Consider the following 24,137-nt stretch of genomic DNA (forward strand, 5'->3'; position numbering starts at 1 on the left):
TTGAAACAGAAATGCCTTGAGCTAGTAATTCAAACTGCATCTGACAGTACTTGGAAAATAATGTGTTTACAATGAAAATTTTGAAGGTCCTCCCTACTAACCTTTTGAGTTTGTGAGTTTGCTGCAATAGACCAGGGCACACTGGCCCCCAACATGGGAACTACAGGACCTCATGGTTTGCAGGGCTTTTCCAATGGTAAAATGCTATAATTCTATATTGGGAGAAGATTCTTACATAAGAAGATGATATTCTGTCTATAAAGCAAGCAAATTTAAAGACACCATAATGAAAAATATTGAAATGCAGCTCATAGAAGACTAAGTGATTTGAAGCCAGGCACCTATGGATTTGTATCCTGCATCCACTACTTACTATCTGGGGACCAGCCGGTCATTTGAATTCTCTAAGCCTCAGTTTCTTCAAGTGTAAAATTAAGATAATATTCTACATACCTCATTGCAGCATTGTGATGATTAAATGAGATAATGCATGTAAAGCTCTCAACCAAATGTCTCATGCCTTGTATGTGCTCAATAAATGTCAGTAAGTGTTAAAATGAGAATTTTTACCACTATTTGAGTCTGAAGAAATTTTTTTAAGATGATGAGTTTTCCATAAACAAATCAAGTAGCCTATAATGTCAAGTATGTCACTAAATGTAATTAGGAGATTAAAAGATAAAGCTTTATGAACTAGCTTAAAAATTATTAATCATTTTTCTGAGTACATTCTATCTTGTTTAAGAGCTTAACAACTTGTAAAAATTAAGTATGCATAAATCTCTACTTATTTCATGAAAGTATAACCCCAAAACTATATTTATTCTGTTTTTCAGGTTGTCCAGAGAATTGAAAGATGGCGAGGTCCTAAGAAATTATAAACAGCATTAGTGACTTGTTTTTGATAATTTTTAAAATCCATATTACCAAATTAATTGCATGGTTTCATAATAAAAATTTATTTAATAATAAAAATTCATGTTTAATACAGCTTTTCATTCATCAATATAAAGGATAAAAGATAGAATCTCCTGAATCTTTCTTTTTTTCCCCAGTTAAGCTTATTGCCAGTTTCTGAAGCTTTCCACCCTGTGCCTGTCAAACAATTTTTTTCTCAATATGAGCAAAATAGATATTGAAAACTAAGGCAGAGTATTTTTATTCTTGCTTGTAGAAACCAATATGACTGGGGCTGAGGGAAGAAGGCAGACAGAACTAAAAGGAAGGACCTGGCCAAAAGGTAAGAGGTAGAAAGGACAGTATCATCAGATAGAGACTCAACACTGAGCAGTCAATCAGTGCAGACCCTCCCTGTGATCGATTGTCTGTGTTCCACTCACTTTGCAGCAGTCTTAGACTTTTTTACACCAGTCTGGGTGTAGAAATGTCTTAGGTGGGGATGAAGGCATGAAAAGGAAAACTCTACTCTTGACCAAGGTGGAACTAAACAGAGCCAGTCAGGCATTTCTTTCAGCCTGAGCAATGGTGAACACACTGCCAATGTTAAGATCTTCCCATAAGGTCACTGGTTTCAAGCAACACTACAAGTTCAAGGAAGTTCTGAAAAATTCTTGAAAGCTAAAGCATTTTTTATCTTCCTTTCTGAAAGCAGAGAAGAACCTGGAAAGGGAGGGGGAGAATGAGAGAGAGAAAAGGAGAGAGAGAGGGAGAGAGAAAGAATCAACCTACACCAATATTACAGATACGTATTCAGGGGTAAAAGAGAAAACTTGTTATACTGGCTTTTCTCATTTTTATCAGTTTGCAAATCATTTGTGGTAGTTGTGCTCTGGTTGAAGAGCTGAGAGTTTAAGAGTTTAAATAGTAACTTAAAAAAATCTTTCAGTCAAATCATAACTGCTAGATAAGTTTCAGATCTGACTGAAAGAGTAGAGTTATTAATTATGTTTGATTATCTTTGTGGCTGTGAGATATATACTTACTACAGGCCTCAAGCACATGCTATTCATTGAGCAGAACTGTTCCTGTGAACTCTGACTTCATAGGATCTAAAGGGAGACAACAAAGTGCTGGACCAGAGCCAGTCGGCTGCCCAGTAGCAGCTTCTGTTCATCCTGGTGGGGCAGGGACTGTGCAATTGTAGTGAAGGGATCACCTCAAATAGAGGAGACAGAAGACACTTGTAGGACTGAGTGAAAGCAATCTGCACACTTAAACACAGGAAAGTGGAAAACAATAGCAATGGACCGGAATAAACTAATATTCTTGGCATGAGATCATTGGAATGAGAGCCCAGAAAAAGAAAACAACTGCACACCCAAAGGAAAAGCAACAGTATCCCAAGAGGAATCTAGCTCTTTCTAAAATCTTGAAGAATTTACATATTTTCTGTGCATTTTCCTCTACCTCTGCTTTCTGAATTGTCCTCTAAAGGGAGATTTTTTCCCTCCTTCTCTCCCCACTTCTACCATGGGACAACACAGAAGCAAAAATAATGGCATGACTCTGCATCTATCAAAGATGAGCAGGCATACCTGAAAAAAAGCAAAATTGAACACTTAGAAATGAAAAATACAGTCAGTGAAATTAAAGCTAAGTTTACAGAATAACACTTTAAGAAGAGAATTAATGAAGCCAGAAGATATAAGTTAAGAAATCATATAACTGGTACCCACAGGGACAAAGTGATGGAAAAGTACAAAAGAGAGATTAAGAGACATGGAAGATAGAATGAACTAGTCCAACATATATCTAATCAAAGTTCTGGAAAAATACTAGAGTAAACAAAAGCAATATTTAAATGGATAATGGCTAAGAATTTCATGAGTACTAATGAACTCATTCTGAGGAAAACCGACAAACCCCAAATAGAATAAATTATCACATGTAGGTACAAAATTAGAAAAACTGCAGAGCACCAAATAAAATAGCAGATCTTTAGAAAAGCAGAGAGAAGAGATGGATTATGAACAAAGGAATGGTAACTAGATTAATATTTGACTTCTCAACAGGAGCCAGAAGGCACTAGAATAACATCTTCAAAATGTTGAAAGCTTCTTTCAACCTAGCATCATATGCAGCAAAGATATCTTTCAAAGAAAGCCAAATTAAAGACATTTTCATGTAGTAAGCACTTTACCACAATAGCTTCTCCCTGAAATAACATCTGAAGGGTAGACTTCAAGAAGAATGGAAAAGATGCTAGAGAAAAGGTCTGAGGTGTATTTAAAAATGGGGCACAAAGGGAGGTAATTGGAGAGGGTTTCCAGGAAGCTTCAACAATCCCAGTAACATCCTATTTCATTATATTGTTACTTACTCTATATTATAAATATATATGTTACATATATCCTTTTATGTACTAAGTGTTTCATAGTGTTAAAAATTGATGAAAAACCCCATATGGTCCCTCTAGGAAAAAGAAATATAGTAGCATAAGAGAAAGAGGAACATATTATCCTGAAAATCCAGGGAAATCAAATCTCTGGAAAAATGATTTATGAGAGGAAGCAAAAGAAACTTTTAGACAACTGTTTGGCTTCCGCAAAAAGACTCAAGCAGTTGTCTAGTTGTCGCCCCTAAGAAATATGGGTATCAGGCATATGTAAGGAACAGGCTGAGGAGGAGATAACTGCATGCTGTGTGAAAATAAGAAGCTGGGAATAAAAGGGAGGTGGATGGAAAGATGACTAATCCAATAGAAATAACAGAACGGACCCTGCTAAAACACTGCTGCAGAAAATTGCATCTGTGTGCAGAAGGAAAATCTCAAAGTTCTCTTAGAATAAGGGATAAAATAAGGGGAAGGAGGTGATGAAAGGCCAATAAACATGAAAAACAGAACAAGGATACAGCTGAAAAAGTGTAGATAGTGCTGAGGAGGAAAGCAGATAGTAGGAAACCAGGCTTGATGGGCTCCTCCTGTCCTAGGCCCTGGGCTAACAGGCACATGTCAGATCCCTTCCTGGATGCCAACATCTGAGTTTATCCTTATCTCCCCAATCACAGAAGAGGAGATTGGGCTTCAAAGAAGCTGCGTGCTAAAAATCACACGCTTGGAATTTGAACCCGGGTTTTTCTCATTCAAATGTTTGAATCGTTTATTTTTTCCAGTATTATCAAGAAACTTAAAATTCAGGTTAACTTACTTTGAGAAGAGGCATTTTTAAATTCATAACAGATAAAATATCAGTGAGGCTAAAACAGAGAGAACAGACCTGTGGTTGCCAAGGGGGAGGGGACATGGGGGAGGGATGGAGTATGGAGTTTGGGATTAGCAGATGCAAACTATTATAAATAGAATGGAAAAACAACCAGGTCCTTCTGTATAGTACAGGGAGCTATATTCAATATCCTGTGATAAACCATAATGGAAAAGAATATTTAAAAAAATGTATATATAACTGAATCACTTTGCTGTACAGCAGAAATTAACACAACATTGTAAATCAATTATACTTCAGTAAAAAATAATTAAAAAATCAGTGGGCTAAAATAGTATTAAAACTTTATATTCCAAATAATACAGCATAGAAAAATTAAATATACATGAATACAAATATATCTTATAGATCAAAGGAGAAAATGAGTAAGGACACCAATATAATCTGAGTGTGAATGCATATCTCTAAAATCAAATCAACAGCTATTGAATTCATCAGAATTGCAAAAGAATAAAAGCCACATGCATAGTTTAATCTTAGAATATATATAACATGTTATTTAAATATGTCAAAGGAGAAAATGCATTGTAACATATCATTTATATAAACCACAGAAATTCAATTACAAGGTAATCTCAGTTGTACCCTAAAAGCATTTAACTACCTTAAAAAGTCTAATACAATGATTTATTAAATGAGAATGTACTTACTTCTTTTACATAATAAAGAATATTTTTCTAACCAACCAACAGCCTAATTACATTTAAGGTTAAAATGCTAAAATCGTTCCAATAAAATCAAGAAGCAAGATGCCCAGATCTATTTTAAATTATTCTGTAGTTGTAGCCAGTTCAATAAGTATTAAGTGTTAAGAAATACATTTTTGGAAAGCATACAGATTTATGATTACATACAGATGGTAGGATTACTAATTGCACAAAAAGAAAAAACACTTCTCCCTTCTAATTCAACTAATTGGAATGTTTTGTATTTCTTAATATTTGCATGGTGCAGGGAAATGGGCCGTCATAGGCCATGTGTGCTCATGGGGAGGGGCATTTCTGAAAAGAAAACTAGTAATTTAAACTAAGAGACTTGTGATTGTTAACTACTAGAATTTTATCCTAAAAATAGCTAGATATGTGCAAAATATGTATGTTTAAAGATGATTACGATGATGTTAATTGTCTAGTATTGCAAAACTGTAATATTTCTAAGAGTCCAACTAAAGAAGAATGTTTAATTAAAATGGTCAACTATATAGTCATTAAATTTGGATTCTGAAAGATGACAAATGGCATAGAATGTTAACATGTTAGGTGCAAAATGTATATATTATTTTTATACTCTGAAAAATATAATTTGGAAATAAAATTTTAAAAGACCCTCTATATACATTGTGATCACTACAGAAGAAAAGACTGGTGCTAAACTTAACATTTATTAGCTTTTTTTTTTTGACCACCCCACGCAGCTTGCACATCCTCAACCAGGGATTGAACCCGTGCCCCCTGCAGTGGAAGTGCAGAGTCTTAACCACTGGACCACCAGGGAAGTCCCATTTATTAGCTTTTAATGCTAAGATTACAGGTGATTTTTATGTCCTTCTTTAAGTATTATGTATGTATGTATTATGTATTTCTGTATTCAGTTCAAATGGGAGATAGGATGGGGGTGGAGAGAAGAGAGAGAGAGAGAGAGAGAAACAGAGAAATGGGGAGGGGAGGGGAAGGGAGGAGAGAGAGAAGAATGAATCACTTCCCAGACCAGAATTATACTTGATTACAATCATACCATCAGAAAGGAATAAAGGGTGAACGAAGGAAGGTTGCTGGGTGGCAGAAGCAGAGAGAAGGGAGGACCTGTTGGTGCTGTCGGTTCATGCCCTCTCTAGGGAAAAGCGTCTTGATAAGATAGCATGGTTATTTGATTGAGCTATTGAGAAGCAGGGCACGTGATATTATATGATCCTAAGATCCAAAAGCTATTAAACATCAAATTATATAACAAAAGCCTGGGCCATATTAAATTTCCTGAATTTAGTATGGTGGGGCTCCTGACAACAAAACAGCTGGCCTCTCCTAGGGACAGCCTGACCTCAACTTGTTGACGCCAATGAAGACTTTATCATGTAAATTATCTGAAGTTAATTCTAACAGCACTTGGAAAGTACGATATGCTTGTCATCATTTTGTAAATATGGAAACTGCAGATAAAAATGGACTTGTCCAGGATCATACAGAAATGAAATGGTGAATCTGGTATTTGAACCCAGGTCTCTCTCTCCCTCTCTCCATCCCTCCCTCTCTCTCTCTCTCTCTTTCTCTCTCTCTCCAAAAGCCCATGTTCCCTAGTGCATACTTACTGCCAGGCACATGGTAGCCACTCATCTCTGATCCTAAAACTAGCACCACAAGGTAGGGATTATTAAAAAGACAAACAAACAACACCCTGTGTTCTCTTCAGTCTGTCCTAGCTCTAAGACATTTATTTATCTGATTTTTGGGAGGTTAGCCATCGCAAAGCTGACACCACCATCTAAGTGTTCTCAAATTGTTTTGAGAACAAACACATGCTATCCACAAACAAGTGTGCTCAAGTGCAAAGGAATTATTTAATGTGACTTGAAGTTTATATGGAAAGCTCCTTGAATGGGAACTCTCTTGAGACAGGCTTTGAGAGAGGGTTTGGCTTAATGTGTCAAATATTAACCAGAAAAGGAGCTAGAGAAGCACACCTGAAGGGACAGGAGTAGGAAACAGCAAAACGATGTGTTCTTTAGGGTAAATATAACTATACAAGATTATAAAGGGAAATGAAACTCAGTAGATCAGTTAATGGGAGGCTTTTAAAAATAACGGCCTAAGGAGTTAGTATCTGACTTTACAGGCAATTATCTTAAGGTTCAGCTCTGATTGCTGTCCCATATGTAAAATTGGTGTTTGATATTTTCTTTTCCTTTGCAAGTCAAAATAGCACTTTATCATGTTTCTCTCTATACTAATTCAAAACATTACTCAGTAAAAATCAATGTTTTATTGCTCATTTTGACACTTTTTCACTGAAACTTCAGGTGCAGATGTGATTTTTTTCCTCCACATGTTAAAGATTATTGAATTCAGACCACACAAAAAATCAGATGGCTTAGTGACAAAGCTGAAAGCTCCGTAGGTTCCCAGAAAAAAATGTTCATTTCACAGTTACTTTGAAGTAATATCACAAGATCATTTTAATTGGCTAGTTTTCTTTTCCCCCTATGGTTGTTTTGGATTCAGTCTCCAAGTAAGTATATGTAAATCTGTATGTGTTTTATTGAAACACAGGTGGAATTAAGGAAATGGCACTTTATGTATTTCTTCAGCTATATGTCCTTTGGCACACTACTTAATCTCTTTGAACCCCAGTTTCACCATATGTAAATTGGAGTTTAGTTTTAGGATTAAAAATGATGCATATTAAGCTGCAAGGGTATACTTACCATAGGGTAGGTCGTGAGTAACATAGCGATTGTTAACCATTTATGGGCCAATTCTCAACTGGCTTGCAATATGTTAGAGAAGTTTCTAAATGAATAAAGTGCCCACTTTGGCCAGACGGATTAAAACTAGGCTCACGTTAGAGTGCTTAACAATTTAATATTTTCCACATTATATCATGCTGACATCACAATATCTAATCTCAGTGAATGTACATCTGTGAGATAAATTTTTTTTTAATTTTTTTTTTTATAATTTTTTTTAATAGTAATCTTTTATTTATTTATTTATTTTTATATTTATTTCTGGCTGTGCTAGGTCTTCGTTTCTGTGCAAGGGCTTTCTCTAGTTGCGGCAAGCGGGGGCCACTCTTCATCGCGGTGCGCGGGCCTCTCACTATCGCGGCCTCTCTTGTTGCGGAGCACAGGCTCCAGACGCGCAGGCTCAGTAATTGTGGCTCACGGGCCCAGTCGCTCCGCGGCATGTGGGATCTTCCCAGACCAGGGCTCGAACCCGTGTCCCCTGCATTGGCAGGCAGATTCTCAACCACTGCGCCACCAGGGAAGCCCCAGAACACTTTTTTTAAAAATTTAATTTATTTTATACAGCAGGTTCTTATTAGTCATCTGTTTTATACCCATCAGTGTATACATGTCAATCCCAATCCGCCAATTCATCCCACCACAACCCCCACCTGCCACTGCTATCCCCCCTTGGTGTCCATATGTTTGTTCTCTACATCTGTGTCTCAATTTCTGCCCTGCAAACCTGTTCATCTGTACCATTTTTCTTGGTTCCACATATATGCGTTAGTACATGATATTTGTTTTTCTCTTTCTGACTTACTTCATTCTGTATAACAGTCTCTAGATTCATCCACGTCTCTACAAATGACCCAATTTTGTTCCTTTTTATGGCTGAGTAATATTCCATTGTGTATATGTACCACAACTTCTTTATCCATTCATCTGTCAATGGGCATTTAGGTTGCTTCCATGACCTGGCTATTGTAAACAGTGCTGCAATGAACATTGGGGTGCATGTGTCTTTTTTTTTTTTTTAACATCTTTATTGTAGTATAATTGCTTTACAATGGTGTGTTAGTTTCTGCTTTATAACAAAGTGAATCAGTTATACATATACACATGTTCCCATATCTCTTCCCTCTTGCGTCTCCCTCCCTCCCACCCTCCCTATCCCACCCATTTAGGTGGTCACAAATCACCAAGCTGATCTCCCTGTGCTATGCGGCTGCTTCCCACTAGCTATCTATTTTACATTTGGTAGTGTATATATGTCCATGCCACTCTCTCACTTTGTCACAGCTTACCTTTCCCCCTCCCCATATCCTCAAGTCCATTCTCTAGTAGGTCTGTGTCTTTATTCCCGTCTTACCCCTAGGTTCTTCATGACCTTTTTTTTTTTTTTTTCTTCTTAGATTCCATATATATGTGTTAGCATAAGGTATTTGTTTTTCTCTTTCTGACTTACTTCACTCTGTATGACAGACTCTAGGTCCATCCACCTCACTACAAATAACTCAATTTTGTTTCTTTTTATGGCTGAGTAATATTCCATTGTATATATGTGCCACATCTTCTTTATACATTCATCTGTTGATGGACACTTAGGTTGCTTCCATGTCCTGGCTACTGTAAATAGAGCTGCAATGAAAATTTCGGTACATGACTCTTTTTGAATTATGGTTTTCTCAGGGTATATGCCCAGTAGTGGGATTGCTGGGTCCTATGGTAGTTCTATTTTTAGTTTTTTAAGGAACCTCCATACTGTTCTCCATAGTGGCTGTATCAATTTACATTCCCACCAACAGTGCAAGAGTGTTCTCTTTTCTCCACACCCTCTCCAGCATTTATTGTTTCTAGATTTTTTGATGATGGCCATTCTGACCGGTGTGAGATAATATCTCATTGTAGTTTTGATTTGCATTTCTCTAATGATTACTGATGTTGAGCATTCTTTCATGTGTTTGTTGGCAATCTGTATATCTTCTTTGGAGAAATGTCTATTTAGGTCTTCTGCCCGTTTTTGGACTGGGTTGTTTGTTTTTTTTGTTATTGAGCTGCATGAGCTGCTTGTAAATTTTGGAGATTAATCCTTTGCCAGTTGCTTCATTTGCAAATATTTTCTCCCATTCTGAGAGTTGTCTTTTCATCTTCTTTATGGTTTCCTTTGCTGTGCAAAAGCTTTTAAGTTTCATTCGGTCCCATTTGTTTATTTTTGTTTTTATTTCCATTTCTCTAGGAGGTGGGTCAAAAGGGATCTTCCTGTGATTTATGTCATAGAGTGTTCTGCCTATGTTTTCCTCTAAGAGTTTGATAGTGTCTGGCCTTACATTTAGGTCTTTAATCCATTTTGAGTTTATTTTTGTGTATGGTGTTAGGGAGTGTTCTACTTTCATTCTTTTACATGTAGCTGTCCAGTTTTCCCAGCACCACTTATTGAAGAGGCTGTCTTTTCTCCACTGTATATTCTTGCCTCCTTTATCAAAGATAAGATGACCATATGTGCGTGGGTTTATCTCTGGGCTTTCTATCCTGTTCCATTGATCTATATTTCTGTTTTTGTGCCAGTACCATACTGTCTTGATTACTGTAGCTTTGTACTATAGTCTGAAGTCAGGGAGCCTGATTCCTCTAGCTCCGTTTTTCTTTCTCAAGATTGCTTTGGCTCTTTGGGGTCTTTTGTGTTTCCATACAAATTGTGAAATTTTTTGTTCTAGTTCTGTGAAAAATGCCAGTGGTAGTTTGATATGGATTGCATTGAATCTGCAGATTGCTTTGGGTAGTAGAGTCATTTTCACAATGTTGATTCTTCCAATCCAAGAACATGGTATATCTCTCCATCTATTTGTAGCATCTTTAATTTCTTTTATCAGTGTCGTATAGCTTTCTGCATACAGGTCTTTTGTCTCCTTAGGTAGGTTTATTCCTAGATATTTTATTCTTTTTGTTGCAATGGTAAATGGGAGTGTTTTCTTAATTTCACTTTCAGATTTTTCATCATTAGTGTATAGGAATGCCAGAGATTTCTATGCATTAATTTTGTATCCTGCTACTTTACCAAATTCATTGATTAGCTCTAGTAGTTTTCTGGTAGCATCTTTAGGATTCTCTATGTATAGTATCATGTCATCTGCAAACAGTGACAGCTTTACTTCTTCTTTCCCAATTTGGATTCCTTTATTTCTTTTTCTTCGCTGATTGCTGTGGCTGAAACTTCCAAAACTATGTTGAATAATAGTGGTGAGAGTGGGCAACCTTGTCTTGTTCCTGATCTTGGTGGAAATGGTTTCAGTTTTTCACCATTGAGGACGATGTTGGCTGTGGGTTTGTCTTATATTGCCTTTATTATGTTGAGGAAAGTTCCCTCTATGCCTACTTTCTGGAGGGTTTTTATCATAAATCGGTGTTGAATTTTGTTGAAAGCTTTTTCTGCATCTATTGAGATGATCATATGGTTTTTCTCCTTCAATTTGTTAATATGGTGTATCATGTTGATTGACTTGCATATATGGAAGAATCCTTGCATCCCTGGGATAGACCCCACTTGATCATGGTGTATGATCCTTTTAATGTGCTGTTGGATTCTGTTTGCTAGTATTTTGTTGAGGATTTTTGCATCTATGTTCAACAGTGATATTGGCCTGTAGTTTTCTTTCTTTGTGACATCTTTGTCTGGTGTTGGTATCAGGGTGATGGTGGCCTCATAGAATGAGTTTGGGAGTGTTCCTTCCTCTGCTATATTTTGGAAGGGTTTGAGAAGGATAGGTGTTAGCTCTTCTCTAAATGTTTGATAGAATTTGCCTGTGAAGCCACCTGGTCCTGGGCTTTTGTTTGAAAAGTATCTTTGAAAAGATACTTGATACGATTTCAATTTTCTTAAATTTACCAAGGCTTGATTTGTGACCCAAGATATGATGTATCCTGGAGAATGTTCCATGAGCACTTGAGAAAAATGTGTATTCTGTTGTTTTTGGATGGAGTGTCCTATAAATATCCATTAAGTCCATCTTGTTTAATGTATCATTTAAAGCTTGTGTTTCCTTATTTATTTTCATTTTGGATGATCTGTCCATTGGTGAAAGTGGGGTGTTAAAGTCCCCTACTATGATTGTGTTACTGTCGAATTCCCCTTTTATGGCTGTTAGTACTTGCCTTACGTTTTGAGGTGATCCTATGTTGGGTGCATAAATATTTACAATTGTTATATCTTCTTCTTGGATTGATCTGTTGATCATTATGTAGTGTCCTTCTTTGTCTCTTGTAATAGTCTTTATTTTAAAGTCTATTTTGTCTGATATGAGAATTGCTACTCCAGCTTTCTTTTGATTTCCATTTGCATGGAATATCTTTCTCCATCCCCTCACTTTCAGTCTGTATGTGTCCCTAGGTCTGAATTGGGTCTCTTGTAGACAGCATATATATGGGTCTTGTTTTTGTATCCATTCAGCTAGTCTGTGTCTTTTGGTGAGAGCATTTAATCCATTTACCTTTAAGGTAATTATCGACATGTATGTTCCGATTCCCATATTCTTAATTGTTTTGGGTTTGTTATTGTAGGTCTTTTCCTTCTTGTGTTTCTTGCCTAGAGAAGTTCCTTTAGCATTTGTTGTAAAGCTGGTTTGGTGGTCCTGAACTCTCTCAGCATTTGCTTGTCTATAAAGGTTTTAATTTCTCCATCAAATCTGTATGAGATCCTTGCTGGGTAGAGTAATCTTGGTTGTAGGTTTTTCTCCTTCATCACTTTAAATATGTCCTGCCACTCCCTTCTGGCTTGCAGAGTTTCTGCTGAAAGATCAGCTGTTAACCTTATGGGGATTCCCTTGTGTGTTAGTTGTTGCTTTTCTCTTGCTGCTTTTAACATGTTTTCTTTGTATTTAATTTTTGATAGTTTGAGTAATATGTGTCTTGGCGTGTTTCTCCTTGGATTTATCCTGTATCAGACTCTCTGTGCTTCCTGGACTTGTTTACCTATTTCCTTTCCCATATTAGGGAAGTTTTCAACTATAATCTCTTCAAATATTTTCTCAGTCCCTTTCTTTTTCTCTTCTTCTTCTGGGACCCCTATAATTCGAATGTTGGTGTGTTTAATGTTGTCCCAGAGGTCTCTGAGACTGTCCTCAGTTCTTTTCTTTTTTTTTTTTCTTTATTCTGCTCTGCAGTAGTTATTTCCACTATTTTATCTTCCAGGTCACTTACCCGTTCTTCTGCCTCAGTTATTCTGCTATTGATCCCTTCTAGAGTATTTTTAATTTCATTTATTGTGTTGTTCATCATTGCTTGGTTCCTCTTTAGTTGTGTAGGCTTCTTGGTGGCCTCTTTGGTTGTGTAGGCTTCTTGGTGGAGGGGACTAGTGCCTCTGTTCTGGTGGATGAGGCTGGATCTTGTCTTTGTGGTGGGCAGGTCCATGTCTGGTGGTGTGTTTTGGGGTGTCTGTGGCCTTATTATGATTTTAGGCAGCCTCTCTGCTAATGGATGGGGCTGTGTTCCTGTCTTGCTAGTTGTTTGGCATAGGGTGTCCAGCACTGTAGCTTGCTGGTCGTTGAGTGAAGCTAGGTCTTGGTGTTGAGATGGAGATCTCTGGGAGATTTTCGCAGTTTGATATTACATGGAGCTGGGAGGTCTCTTGTGGACCTGTGTCCTGAAGTTGGCTCTCCCACCTCAGAAGCACAGCACTGACTCCTGGCTGAAGCACCAAGAGCCTTTCATCCACATGGCTCAGAATAAAAGGGAGAAAAAATAAAAAGAAAGAGGATAAAATAAAATAAAATAAAGTAAGATAAAATAAAGTTATTAAAATAAAAAATAAAAAATAATTATTAAGAACAAAATTTTAAAAAGTAAAAAAAGAAAAAGAAAAAAAAAATACTGGATGGGCAGAACCCTGGGACAAATGGTGAAAGCAAAGCTACACAGACAAAATCTCACCCAGAAACATACACATACACACTCACAAAAAGAGGAAAAGTGGAAAAAATAATATATCTTGGTCCCAAAGTCCACCTCCTCAATTTGGGATGATTTGTTGTCTATTCAGGTACTCCACAGATGCAGGTACATCAAGTTGTTTGTGGAGCTTTAATCCTCTGCCCCTGAGGCTGCTGGGAGAGATTTTCCTTTCTCTTCTTTGTTCCCACAGTTCCTGGGGTTCAGCTTTGGATTTGGACCCGCCTCTGCGTGTAGGTCGCCTGAGGGCATCTGTTCCTGCTCAGACAGGACGGGGTTAAAGGAGCAGCTGCTTCGGGGGCTCTGGCTCACTCAGGCCGGGGGGAGGGAGGGGTACGGAGGAGGTGGGGCGAGCCTGCGGCGGCAGAGGCGTCGTGACGTTGCACCAGCCTGAGGCGCCGTGCATTCTCCCGGGGAAGTTGTCCCCAGATCACGGGACCCTGGCCGTGGCGGGCTGCACAGGCTCCCGGGAGGGGCGGTGTGGAGAGTGACCTGTGCTCGCACACAGGCTTCTTGGTGGTGGCAGCAGCAGCCTTAGCGTCCCATGCCCGTCTCTGGGGTCCGCGCTGACAGCCGCGGCTCGCGCCCGTCTCTGGAGCTCCTTTAAGCGGCGCTCTTAATCCCCCCTCCTCGCGCACCAGGAAACAAAGAGGCAAGGAAAAGTCTCTTGCCTCTTCGGCAGGTCCAGACTTGTTTCCGGAGTCCCTCCCGGCTAGCTGTGGCGCGCTAACCCCTTCAGGCTGTGTTCACGCCGCCAACCCCAGTCCTCTCCCTGCGAGCCGACCGAAGCCCGAGCCTCAGCTTCCAGCCCCGCCTGCCCCGGCGGGGGAGCAGACAAGCCTCTCGGGCTGGTGAGTGCTGCTCGGCGCCGAGCCTCTGTGCGGGAATCTCTCTGCTTTGCCCTCTGCACCCCTGCGGCTGCGCTCTCCTCCGCGGCCCCGAAGCTTCCCCCCTCCGCCACCCGCAGTCTCCGCCCGCGAAGGGGCTCCTAGTGTGTGGAAACCTTTCCTCCTTCACAGCTCCCTCCCACTGGTGCAGGTCCCGTCCCTATTCTTTTGTCTCTGTTGTTTCTTTTTTCTTTTGCCCTACCCAGGTACGTGGGGAGTTTCTTGCCTTTTGGGAGGTCTGAGGTCTTCTGCCAGCGTTCAGTGGGTGTTCTATAGGAGCAGTTCCACGTGTAGATGTATTTCTGATGTATCTGTGGGGAGGAAGGTGATCTCCGTGCCTTACTCTTCCGCCATCTTCGAGCCAGTCCGGCTTGTGGGATCTTAGTTCCCAGACCAGGGATCGAACTCAGGCCCCTGGTGGTGAAAGTGTGGAGTCCTAACCAGTGGACTACCAGGAAATTCCCTTTGTACGATTTTGTATGTCTAAAGCCACTCCTGGCAATAATGTTTTTTAGGCTCTTTTAACCAGAGTGAGTGAAACTTAAGTTTACATTTCAGATTCTCCAGTAATATTTTATATGAGGACTTTTTAATTTTAATAAAAAATAAATCAAGTTGTAAAGGACTATTAGTAGGTGAATAGTTAATTAAGTTGTACAATTATTTCATAAAACATCATTTTAAAATAATGTTTATTGCCATAGAGGAATGTTTATAACTCCCAAACATTAAAAGCATCGTACTAAAATGTTAGTGAATCAAACACAGAGCATATTCCGCGGCAAAAATAATTATTTGGCTGTTTTGGCTCCTCTCCCTCAATTAATGGACTTTATTCCAGAAGAAAGTAATGTGTCTTCAATAGCACTTTGCAAGTGCGTTTTCTGGAATACAAGGTCTGTTAAAGATTAACTAGTATTCTACTGCAAAATGGTTCTTTGACCAATAAATTTGAGAAATAAGCCAAACAATATTAAACAGGATATTTTATTGCAGGATTCTCTAGAACTTTTAGTATATTGGTAGTCATTTTGGACCTTAAAGAGAGAAAGACAGTTTATAATTTGATGAAATCCAATTATTTCACTTATTTTCTTTCATAGTTAGTACTTTTTTGTGTGCTAAGGAATCTTTACCTACTTCAAGATTGCAAAGCATTTTCTCCTATGCTTTCCTCTGGAAGGTTTATACTTTTTACTTTTACACTTTGGTCTATGAACCATTTGTGTTAATTTTTACGAATGATGTTTGTTAGGGAAATAAAAATATTTTTTTCCACTAAAAAGCCCAGTTGTTCCTATATCACTGGTCGAAAAGATTACCCTTTCACTCTCTTACCTTGGCATAATTGTCAAAACCAATTGGCCATGCATGTGTAAACGTTTTCTGTAGTCTTTATTCTGTTCCTTTGATTTGTCTATCTTTACACCATTAGCACATTGCTTTGGTCTTTATAAGTTTATATTAAGTGTTGATATCTGGTAGTATAGATCCTCCAACACTGTTCTTTTTCAAAAGTGTTTTGCCTCTTCTAGGTCCTCTGTATTTGCATATCAATGTTAGAATCTGCTCATCAAGTTGTATAAGAAAGCCTTCTGGGATTGCTTGGAATCTGGAGAATTAACAACCTTGGCAACTTTGTCATCTTCCAGTTAATGAATATGGTATTTGTCCCAACATTTAGGTGAAGGGAGCCTGAGAGTCAAAGGCTTCTTTTCTCAGGAATTCTTTGTTTTAGAAGCTGTGGAGGGTGGTTGTCAATTTAGAGGTGGCAGAGTACAGGGGTGAGGACTCAAGCTAGACCACCTGAGGTCAGAGCCTTGCGGTGGGGCCGCTCAGTTGCATGTGAATTGCAGGCAAGTTGGGAAATTTCTCTAGGTCTTAGTTTCTCCATCAGTAAAATGCAGAAAATAGTTGTTCATATATCATAGCATTGTTGTGAGGATTTAGTAAGCCAATATTTGTCTTAGTGGGCATCTGGGCACACCCTGTAGGAACTATAGAAGTAGTAGCTAGTATTGCTGCACCTCTGGGAAAGCAGTAACTTAAGAAGCTCTTGAAAATTCAAGAAATCTGTAAGAGGAAAAGTATTCCTCTATTGTCAGGACCACCAAAAAGACAGAGGGGAGGAGCACACTGAGGTAAGGCTTTAACCAAAATGGTAAAGTCAGGGGTCCCGGGCTATGTTTTTCAAAGACCAGAAGATCAGCTTGTTCTTGGCCTGTGATTTGTTCCTTAGGAGAACTATAAATAAGGTCACTGTCATGGACTTTGAACACTAAGTCAGATGAGCTAACTTTCACCTACTTCCACATAGTCTCCAAAGCTACAGAAAATATTTATTAGTCATTTATTTTAAAGACAACTAGCCAATTGGCTAACATTGTCTATGGAATGAAAAATCAGATGTTAAAAATGTATTCAACTATGATTTTATTGTTAATTTTTTTAATTCAAAGAAAAATTATTATTGCCAGTTCTGTGAGGTTTACTTAATTTTTACTTCTTTCCACATGGTAATTTTATTAGTTACCTTTAGGCAGTTTCAAATTATTTCATCAATCTTGGTCTTTGTTTTTAATTTATACGGTGGAATTTACTTGTTCATTGGTGTGAGCAATTTTCAATATATTGTCAAACAGCCTGTGGCAACTGAAAATACAAGTGGCATACATTAGATTTCTGTTTGAGGCAGTGCAACAAAAACATTATGCTGAATACCCAACGTCATTAAATTGCAGGCATTTATATAACTAATTCAAAAATACTTTTTTTTTTGGTGGTAATTGAGAAAACAAATTTGACCTACATACTTGGGAGGCAAGTAGTTGAGCAAAGTCTCTCTTATGGCCATCAGCAGTTTCAATTTCACTTTCTTGTCATTTATGGTATTTTATCTCCCCAATCTGACTGAATGCTTTATATATCATTCAGCCCATCTTGTTCCAGAACTTACATATATTAGAAGCTCGATCAATATCTGTAGACCAATTTTATTCTTTTGTCTTCAGATTGTACTTTAAAGCTCGGCTCTATGAAGAAAATTCCCATCAGTTTCATAGCGTTGTGAAAACTTCTCCAATAGCTCAGAAAATTCATGGTGGCCACTTGTTAAAAGTGTGCTGTCAGACATTGATGTCTCTCAGCCCCGGGGACAGCTGGAGCCCCCAGGCTAGGGAGCCCCAGCTAAGAACAGCTTTTTCTAGTGCTCTTAGGCAGCCCAAGTGCAGCAGTATCTGGGAGGTGATGATGTGACCTCTGGTGGCAGAGATATTTGCCTCTGCTAGTTGGTGCTAAGTGAGGCCAGTGACGGGTGGGCCTTACTATCTGGACAACTACTTCAGCCGCCAGCTGCAGAGCACGCAGCATATGTAAGGGGGCTGAAGGAGGTATGGGAGCTCATCTTGCGGGAGCCAAGAAGGACTGGACCAGTTCAAGCGGACGTGCTTGACAGCGGACGTCATTAATTTCGATATTCACATATACACATAGTTTACCTTCGGGGCTGCTACATCTGTTGCAACAGAATCCAATCCAGCTGCAAGCCCAATCTCACTCAGGATGCATCCTCATTCTGCAAATCAGAGCTTCAGTGTATTGCTATGAAAAAGTCTGATTGGATTTGAAATCATTGGCATTATCACAAGAAAATTCAACATTACATTGTCTTGGACAGAAAGGACTGATCGCTTCATTTCTTTAAATGTAATTTCCAACTATGGTAAAGATTTGAATGGCTGTAAAAAAGTCTTTACATTTTCATCTCACTTATTTTATTGATCGTGACTATCTAGAGCTCAACTTTTTCATAAAAATGAAAAATGATTTTATGTGGAACTTTATGTACATTTAATATTTAAATCTCTTCAAATATTTTTAAATTTTATTTTAACATGTACGTAATACAAAGAAAAGTTAGTTAAATGTTTTACCAAGCTCCAGGGAGCCTTATCATTATTTCCGTGACATGACTCTGAAAAATTTGGGGAAGCACCCTTCCGTTAGGGATTTTCAGTGATTCACACGTGTGCAAGGTTCTCCAAAGTGCTTCCCAAAACTGAAACCATTTCTGCAGGCTCTGAGGCACGAGGATCACTTAGCCTCAAAGAACTCAGTTCCTTCTTTTAACTGTAAAATCCTACAATAACAACATTTCACGTGGTCCCATTGTAATGTTTTACACCGGACGACGCGCTAGGCTGGGAAAGTGGTCCACAGATAGGCACATTCGTTCATGCTCATTCACCCTCCGTGCCAACCACCTTGGACAAAGTAGTCGCCCGGGTGTCTTCCTCCCACGTTTTCTCTAGCAGGACTTCAGGGCCTTCCTTCTTCTAGGCTGTGGGGAGGGTCAAGGTCTGGAGTAGCCGCCCATTCCAACGCAGTTTTCCCTTTCCTCTGGCCAACTTGGACACGCGCTGCTCCCAGGTCTCAGTCTCAGCTCGGGCAGCCTCGCGTGCCATGCCCGGCGCCCGTGGATGCGGCAGGTGGACTCCGGGCCACCTTCTCGCGCCTTGCCTGCAGGTGCAGCAGGAGGGATAGGCCAAGCCCCGGGCCAGCGTCCCTGCGAGGCGGGGGCCCTGCAGGCTCTGAGACCCCGGGCTCGGCAGTGGCGGCCACCTCCCTGGGGGCGGGGAGCCAAGCCACCTGGGGCAGTCGGCCAAGGGCTGCCGCCACCCGCCCCTCCCTCAGCCTCCGCTGGGGCTGTTTACCTTCGCCTCTCCTCTTTTCTCTTTCACTTTTCTTTTCGTTGGGAGTTGGGACTCCCTGGGTTCCAGGCGTCCAGGGGAACCCCAGCTGATTCGTTCTCGGCCGCAGGGGCCCGACGCCCGGGAAGGGAGCCGGACGACCGCGCCCGCCCCGCCGCGCTGCCCGCCGCCCCCGACTCTGTAGCCCGGACTCGATGGAGGTACAGAGCTTGGCTTCTCCGCTGTGGGAGGGGAGGTGCTGGTGGCTGAAAGGGCGAGGGAACTCTCCCCGAAAGCCTTCGCCTCGGACTCCTCCCAGCTCTGGCCGGACACACCCGTCTCCACCCCCCCGCGACGGGCTACCGGCCGGGCCGCCCCGCCCTCTTGACCGCGACTTCGGTTTTCGGTGGCGCTCCGCGCGGAGGTATTTCCCCTTCTGACCCTTTATTGCCGTCGCGGGCTCTCCTCGCCATCCTCCGCTTGCAGCCGAGCACAGATTGCTCGTCCGCTGGCGGGTCCCCGCTCGTCTCCGCCCTCCGCTACCCACCGACTCCGCGCCGGCCGGCGGAGGGCGAGGGACGCGCGCCTGGCCAGCCCAGCCCAGCTGCGGGGTTCGGAGAAAGCGAGGTCCGGCGGCACAGAGCGCTGAGTTCTGCACCTCATCGAGCTCAGAAAGTTCAAGAAAGGTACCGCAGCTCCCCGCTTCTTCCCTGCCCCCTCCCAAACTCCCCGCCGGCTGGTGCCAGCTTGAGTGTGAGCCCGCACGTCTGACTCTATCTTTGTCAATCAAATTACCCTCCTCTGCTTTGATTAGGACACTTAACCTTCCTTGGGAGAGGAATCTACAGGAATGGTTACCGTTTGACAGTCAGGCTTCCGTTTATATTATTTCCAGAAAATCAGTGCTAGAAACTTGGAAGAAATGCAGGAGACTTGTACTGCCGTGAAATCCTTATTCAAAGTGGCTTTAAAGGAAAATCCAGTTAATTTTGTCAAGTGTTATTGAGATTGTTGCAAGCATATACAATGTGTTTGAATTTAGCTTATAATATATTGAATTTAACTTGAATTTCTATGCATTTAAAATTTTGTTATCTTCGAAGTATATGTAAGGCAAGGTTAATTCTTCAGTGATGCTTATAACAGATTCTTAAACAGGGTGAGTCAGAAGTTTAGAAACTGGAAGTGAAGTGGTTGTCACTAGCTATCTCCATTATGTTTTTAAAAGCTACGGTCTAATGTTATGACACTGGTAATGGTATGTCCTTGTAACTGATAGGCATTCTTATCTTGTCAGTGGGCTTCAAGAGGCTTCTTTGACTTAATTGAATAGAGGCTTCTTTGACTTGATTGAATAAACAGATCAGATCCAGGTGGTTACAGCATCCTGCTGTGCAGAGGTGGACTGTTCTATGGAAAGCATCAGGGTACAATATACAATAAACTCATGTCATTTTTATTAAAAAGCAGTGTGGTGGGCATGATAGACAGAGGGAGGAGATACAAAGGGAAGAACACAAGGATATAGAAAGGAAAGGACTGAAGACCAAGCAATAGCCATTTTAGATTTAAAAAGTGATGAAAAATTTAAAGTTTTACTTAATAAAGTTAAGAAGTTTAGAAAGTTCTGAAGGTTTGTTCTGGTTGTGTTTTAATGGCACATCCTTGTATTTCTTCCTCTGTTTTCTCCTGTCAAAGTTTTGGTTATACTCAGAACAGCCTTTCCAGCAGTATCATCTGCTCTATGACAGAGTGACAGAGGGGTTAGGTTGGCCGCTGGACTTCTGGTAGGCAGTGTTCCCATACTTTTGGGTTCACTGTTCTCTGCTAACTTGGAGTGGCAACTCCAGAGCCTGATTTGAAGCTACAGTTTCTGGAATTAGGATTTTCCTACAGGTTACCAGTGGGTTTAAGAAAAACAATTCGATGCTTTCCATTTTAATCCATGAAATTAATATGTAAATGTCAACAGCTGTATCACAGGACATAATGTTTGTCAATGCAATACATGTTTATAAACTTCCTTGAAGGATGGGAGAAAGCAGTGGTCTAAAGTTTATTGAAATAGAGTTTGATAATTGAAGAATTTTAAATCCTAGAAGGTTCTCCATCTCAGGTTTGCTGGCTCTGGGTGGATTTCAGGAAGGCGGTGAATGAAGCTCTGAAATGTTGTGTAAAGGGGATTTTTCTGAGGAAAATAGCCATAACTGTAATGAGCTTTTTAAATGAGTCTTGAACCATAAACAGTTTTTAAAACATTTTAAAACTTAGAAAACTGCCCTTTCTTCCTATCTCACTTAGAGTTTACTGTTAAGTTGTATTCATTATGTAACTATTCTTTTGAAGGTTAGTTAATGATAATACAGAGAGTACTGTCTTAGGTCCACAGCTTGAACTATGGGAAATAATATGAATCATAGCTAACACTTGCTGAATTCTTACTATGTACTGGATGTTGTTCCAAGTATGTGTTTATTTTAAAAAAATTATCATAAAAAACTTATGTGGTGTAGGGACTGTATTTTATAACTGAAGAAATTGGAGCATAGAGTAGTAATTAAATAACTTTCCCAAAGTCACAGAATGAGAAAGTGGTAGAGCTGGGGTTTGAACCCAGACAGATTTAAGAGCACCGGTATTTATGAAGGATGATATTATTTCCATAGAAATATTTCCCACAGTTTGACAGTGACAATCAACCACTATTTCATTTTAATGCAGAGTGATATAATGATGGAACATTGGTTTTAAATTAATGCTTATATGGTACTTGCATAATTGACATTATTGATTATATATTTAAAGATTATCTTTATGAGCAAATGATAGTCACATGAGTGTCTATATGTGTTTGGTTCCTTGGAGAAAAACTTTTTTGTGGTTCCTGAATGAAAACATTTGTCCAGTTTACATAGTTTTTGCTGATAGAGCTTGACAAATAGGCAAATGTGGATTGATCGATATGTCTGTATCTATCTATCTATCTATCTATCTACCTTATATATCCATCCATCCGAGTAAAAGGCTGGGATTCAGGGAGCGATCAGAAGACTCACATATCACAGTGGAAGTGATGTAGTCAACTATTTGGGAAGTCCCCTTTTCAGAAGATTTTATGGTCTGCGGGTTGGCAAGAAGCCAACTTCTTTCTTTAACTCAGTATTACCTCTTCGATTTATTTACCCAGTGATTACAGATTACTGCATGAGACTGTTGAGGCTGAGCATTGCTTATGTGCTGGCTGCTATCCTATTTTATGGATTGGATGGAAAAATCCCATAGGAAAGTTGAGAGAACATTTGTGGGTTTTGCTCATAGTGTTTACTCCTAACTATTTAATGGTAATGTTACTAACTATAATCAATTTCATATATATTTATGATTATTAACTTGCTATATGTCAGGGAATGTTACACTTTTTTTAAAAAAGTTATTCAGTGCTGGAATCAGAAATAGGAAACAAGAGGCTCTTTGATCTCAGTTCATTTCAACGCTAGTATTTGTACACAGTTTATATCTGGAGGCAGAGTATGTATACACAATTTATATCTGGAGGCAGAGTATGTATACACATATATTTTCCAGTGTTTTATCCCGCTGCAAATCTAGTGGTGCCTGGCAGGTCATTTTTAGAAACAGAGGACTATATATAGACCACATGAGAAGGAGTAAAAAAAGTCTGAATGCCTATAGTAGGTGATCATATTCTAAGCTGTTTCTTTTCCAGATGCTGAAGGAGAGTGACAAGAAAGTATTTTACCAAGTAAAGGAATTGAAACCGAAAATGATCCCAGAAAAGGAAAATATTAGGGCTGTGAGGTTGGGGGTGGGGAGACTCTAAGGTCGTGACACACGAGCCCAGTGACATAGTCAGTGATCGCTGTATCACTGAAGCCTCCTTACTGGCCCTTCTGCTCATATGCCTTTGGATAAAAATTTGGGGCAGGAACTATGTTGACCCTTGAACAGCAGGAGTTTGAACTGCGAGGTCCACTTATACAAGGCTTTTTTTGGACAGTAAATGCTATGGTGCTACAGGATCCGTGGTTGGTTGAATCCTGTGATGCAGAACCACGGATACGGAACAACTGCGGTACCCAGGGCCTGCTGAAAATTACAGCGGATTTTCCACTGATTGCAGTGTTGGCGCCCCTGACCCTGCTGTTGTCCAAGGGTTAGCTGTACCCTTGGCAAACTGTTAGCCCTGACTGCTAACATTTTCAAATAATTATTTTTTAATTGCACGTCTTAGATATTTTACAATATATTTTCCCAACTTTTTTGCTCTCCTTACTCCTCAGCACCAAAAATAAGCATATACAGTGAGATTTCATTTTCTAAAATACATAACTATACTGTTAAAATTATTCGTTATGTTATTTAAAATCTTATTAGTACACAATTAACCAAAATATCCCATTCACTTTTTTTTTTTTTTTGGCTGCGTTGGGTCTTTGTTGCTGCGCGCGGGCTTTCTGTAGTTGCGGCGAGCGGGCGCTACTTTTCATTGTGGTGCACGGGCTTCTCATTGCGGTGGCTTCTGTTGTTGCGGAGCATGGGCTCTAGGTGCATGGGCTTCAGTAGTTGTGGCACACGGGCTCAGTAGTTGTGGCTCAAGGGCTCTAGAGCGCAGGTTCAGTAGTTGTGGTGCACGGGCTTAGTTGCTCTGCGGCATGTGGGATCTTCCCAGACCAGGGATCGAACCCGTGTCTCCTGCATTGGCAGGCGGATTCTTAACCATTGCGCCACCAGGGAGACCCCCGCATTCACTTTTGATAAGTACTTACTAGCGTAAAACTAAACTACATTGGAAATGTATATCAGAGTAGAGGTGGGTAGTGTGGATATCACTGCTTTGACTGAAGAAGGTACCTCTAATATCAGTTTTTCCACTTGGCCCTGTATTTGGCACCTTGGACAGGCAAGGCGCATGGTAGGATTCTGGATGGGGGAGAGGTCCACCTTTCTTTCGTAAAATTGGAGAAGCATCATTATG

The 24,137-nt window shown here is 40.0% G+C and overlaps 2 protein-coding genes across 4 annotated transcripts in view; one reads left to right on the plus strand and one right to left on the minus strand.

The window, feature by feature from the left end:
• Positions 1–16,869: 16,869 nt before the first annotated feature.
• On the minus strand, positions 16,870–23,359 carry LOC118895910. The gene is made up of 3 exons (XM_036853467.1): positions 23,178–23,359; positions 19,166–19,983; positions 16,870–18,971 (listed from the first exon to the last, which is right to left on the minus strand). The coding sequence occupies exons 1-3, from the start codon at positions 23,357–23,359 to the stop codon at positions 18,805–18,807; spliced, it is 1,167 nt and encodes a 388-aa protein (XP_036709362.1). The 3' UTR covers positions 16,870–18,804.
• IL15 (interleukin 15) overlaps positions 19,298–24,137 on the plus strand; it is a 92,152-nt gene continuing 87,312 nt past the window's right edge. The window contains exon 1 of one of the 3 annotated variants that reach the window (XM_036853965.1): positions 19,298–19,362. The gene's annotated coding sequence lies outside the window, so the exon portion shown is untranslated. Of the gene's footprint in view, positions 19,363–19,755; positions 19,828–24,137 lie in introns of those variants that run through there. The other 2 variants (XM_036853964.1, XM_036853967.1) reach the window with 2 other exon arrangements.

The sequence above is a fragment of the Balaenoptera musculus genome, chromosome 5 (assembly GCF_009873245.2).
Source record: "Balaenoptera musculus isolate JJ_BM4_2016_0621 chromosome 5, mBalMus1.pri.v3, whole genome shotgun sequence".
NCBI lineage: Eukaryota > Metazoa > Chordata > Mammalia > Artiodactyla > Balaenopteridae > Balaenoptera > Balaenoptera musculus.

Excerpts from the sequence above, each read along its gene's own strand:
- LOC118895910 (XM_036853467.1), bottom strand. The coding sequence starts at position 23,359 with ATGTTAGCAGTCAGGGCTAACAGTTTGCCAAGGGTACAGCTAACCCTT. Across the intron at positions 19,984-23,177 it reads TTCAACCAACCACGGATCCT|ATTCCTCTCCCAAGGAAGGT; the intron begins GTAGCACCATAG and ends CCATTCCTGTAG. Across the intron at positions 18,972-19,165 it reads AGAAAAGAGGAGAGGCGAAG|GCAAGGCGCGAGAAGGTGGC; the intron begins GTAAACAGCCCC and ends CTGCACCTGCAG.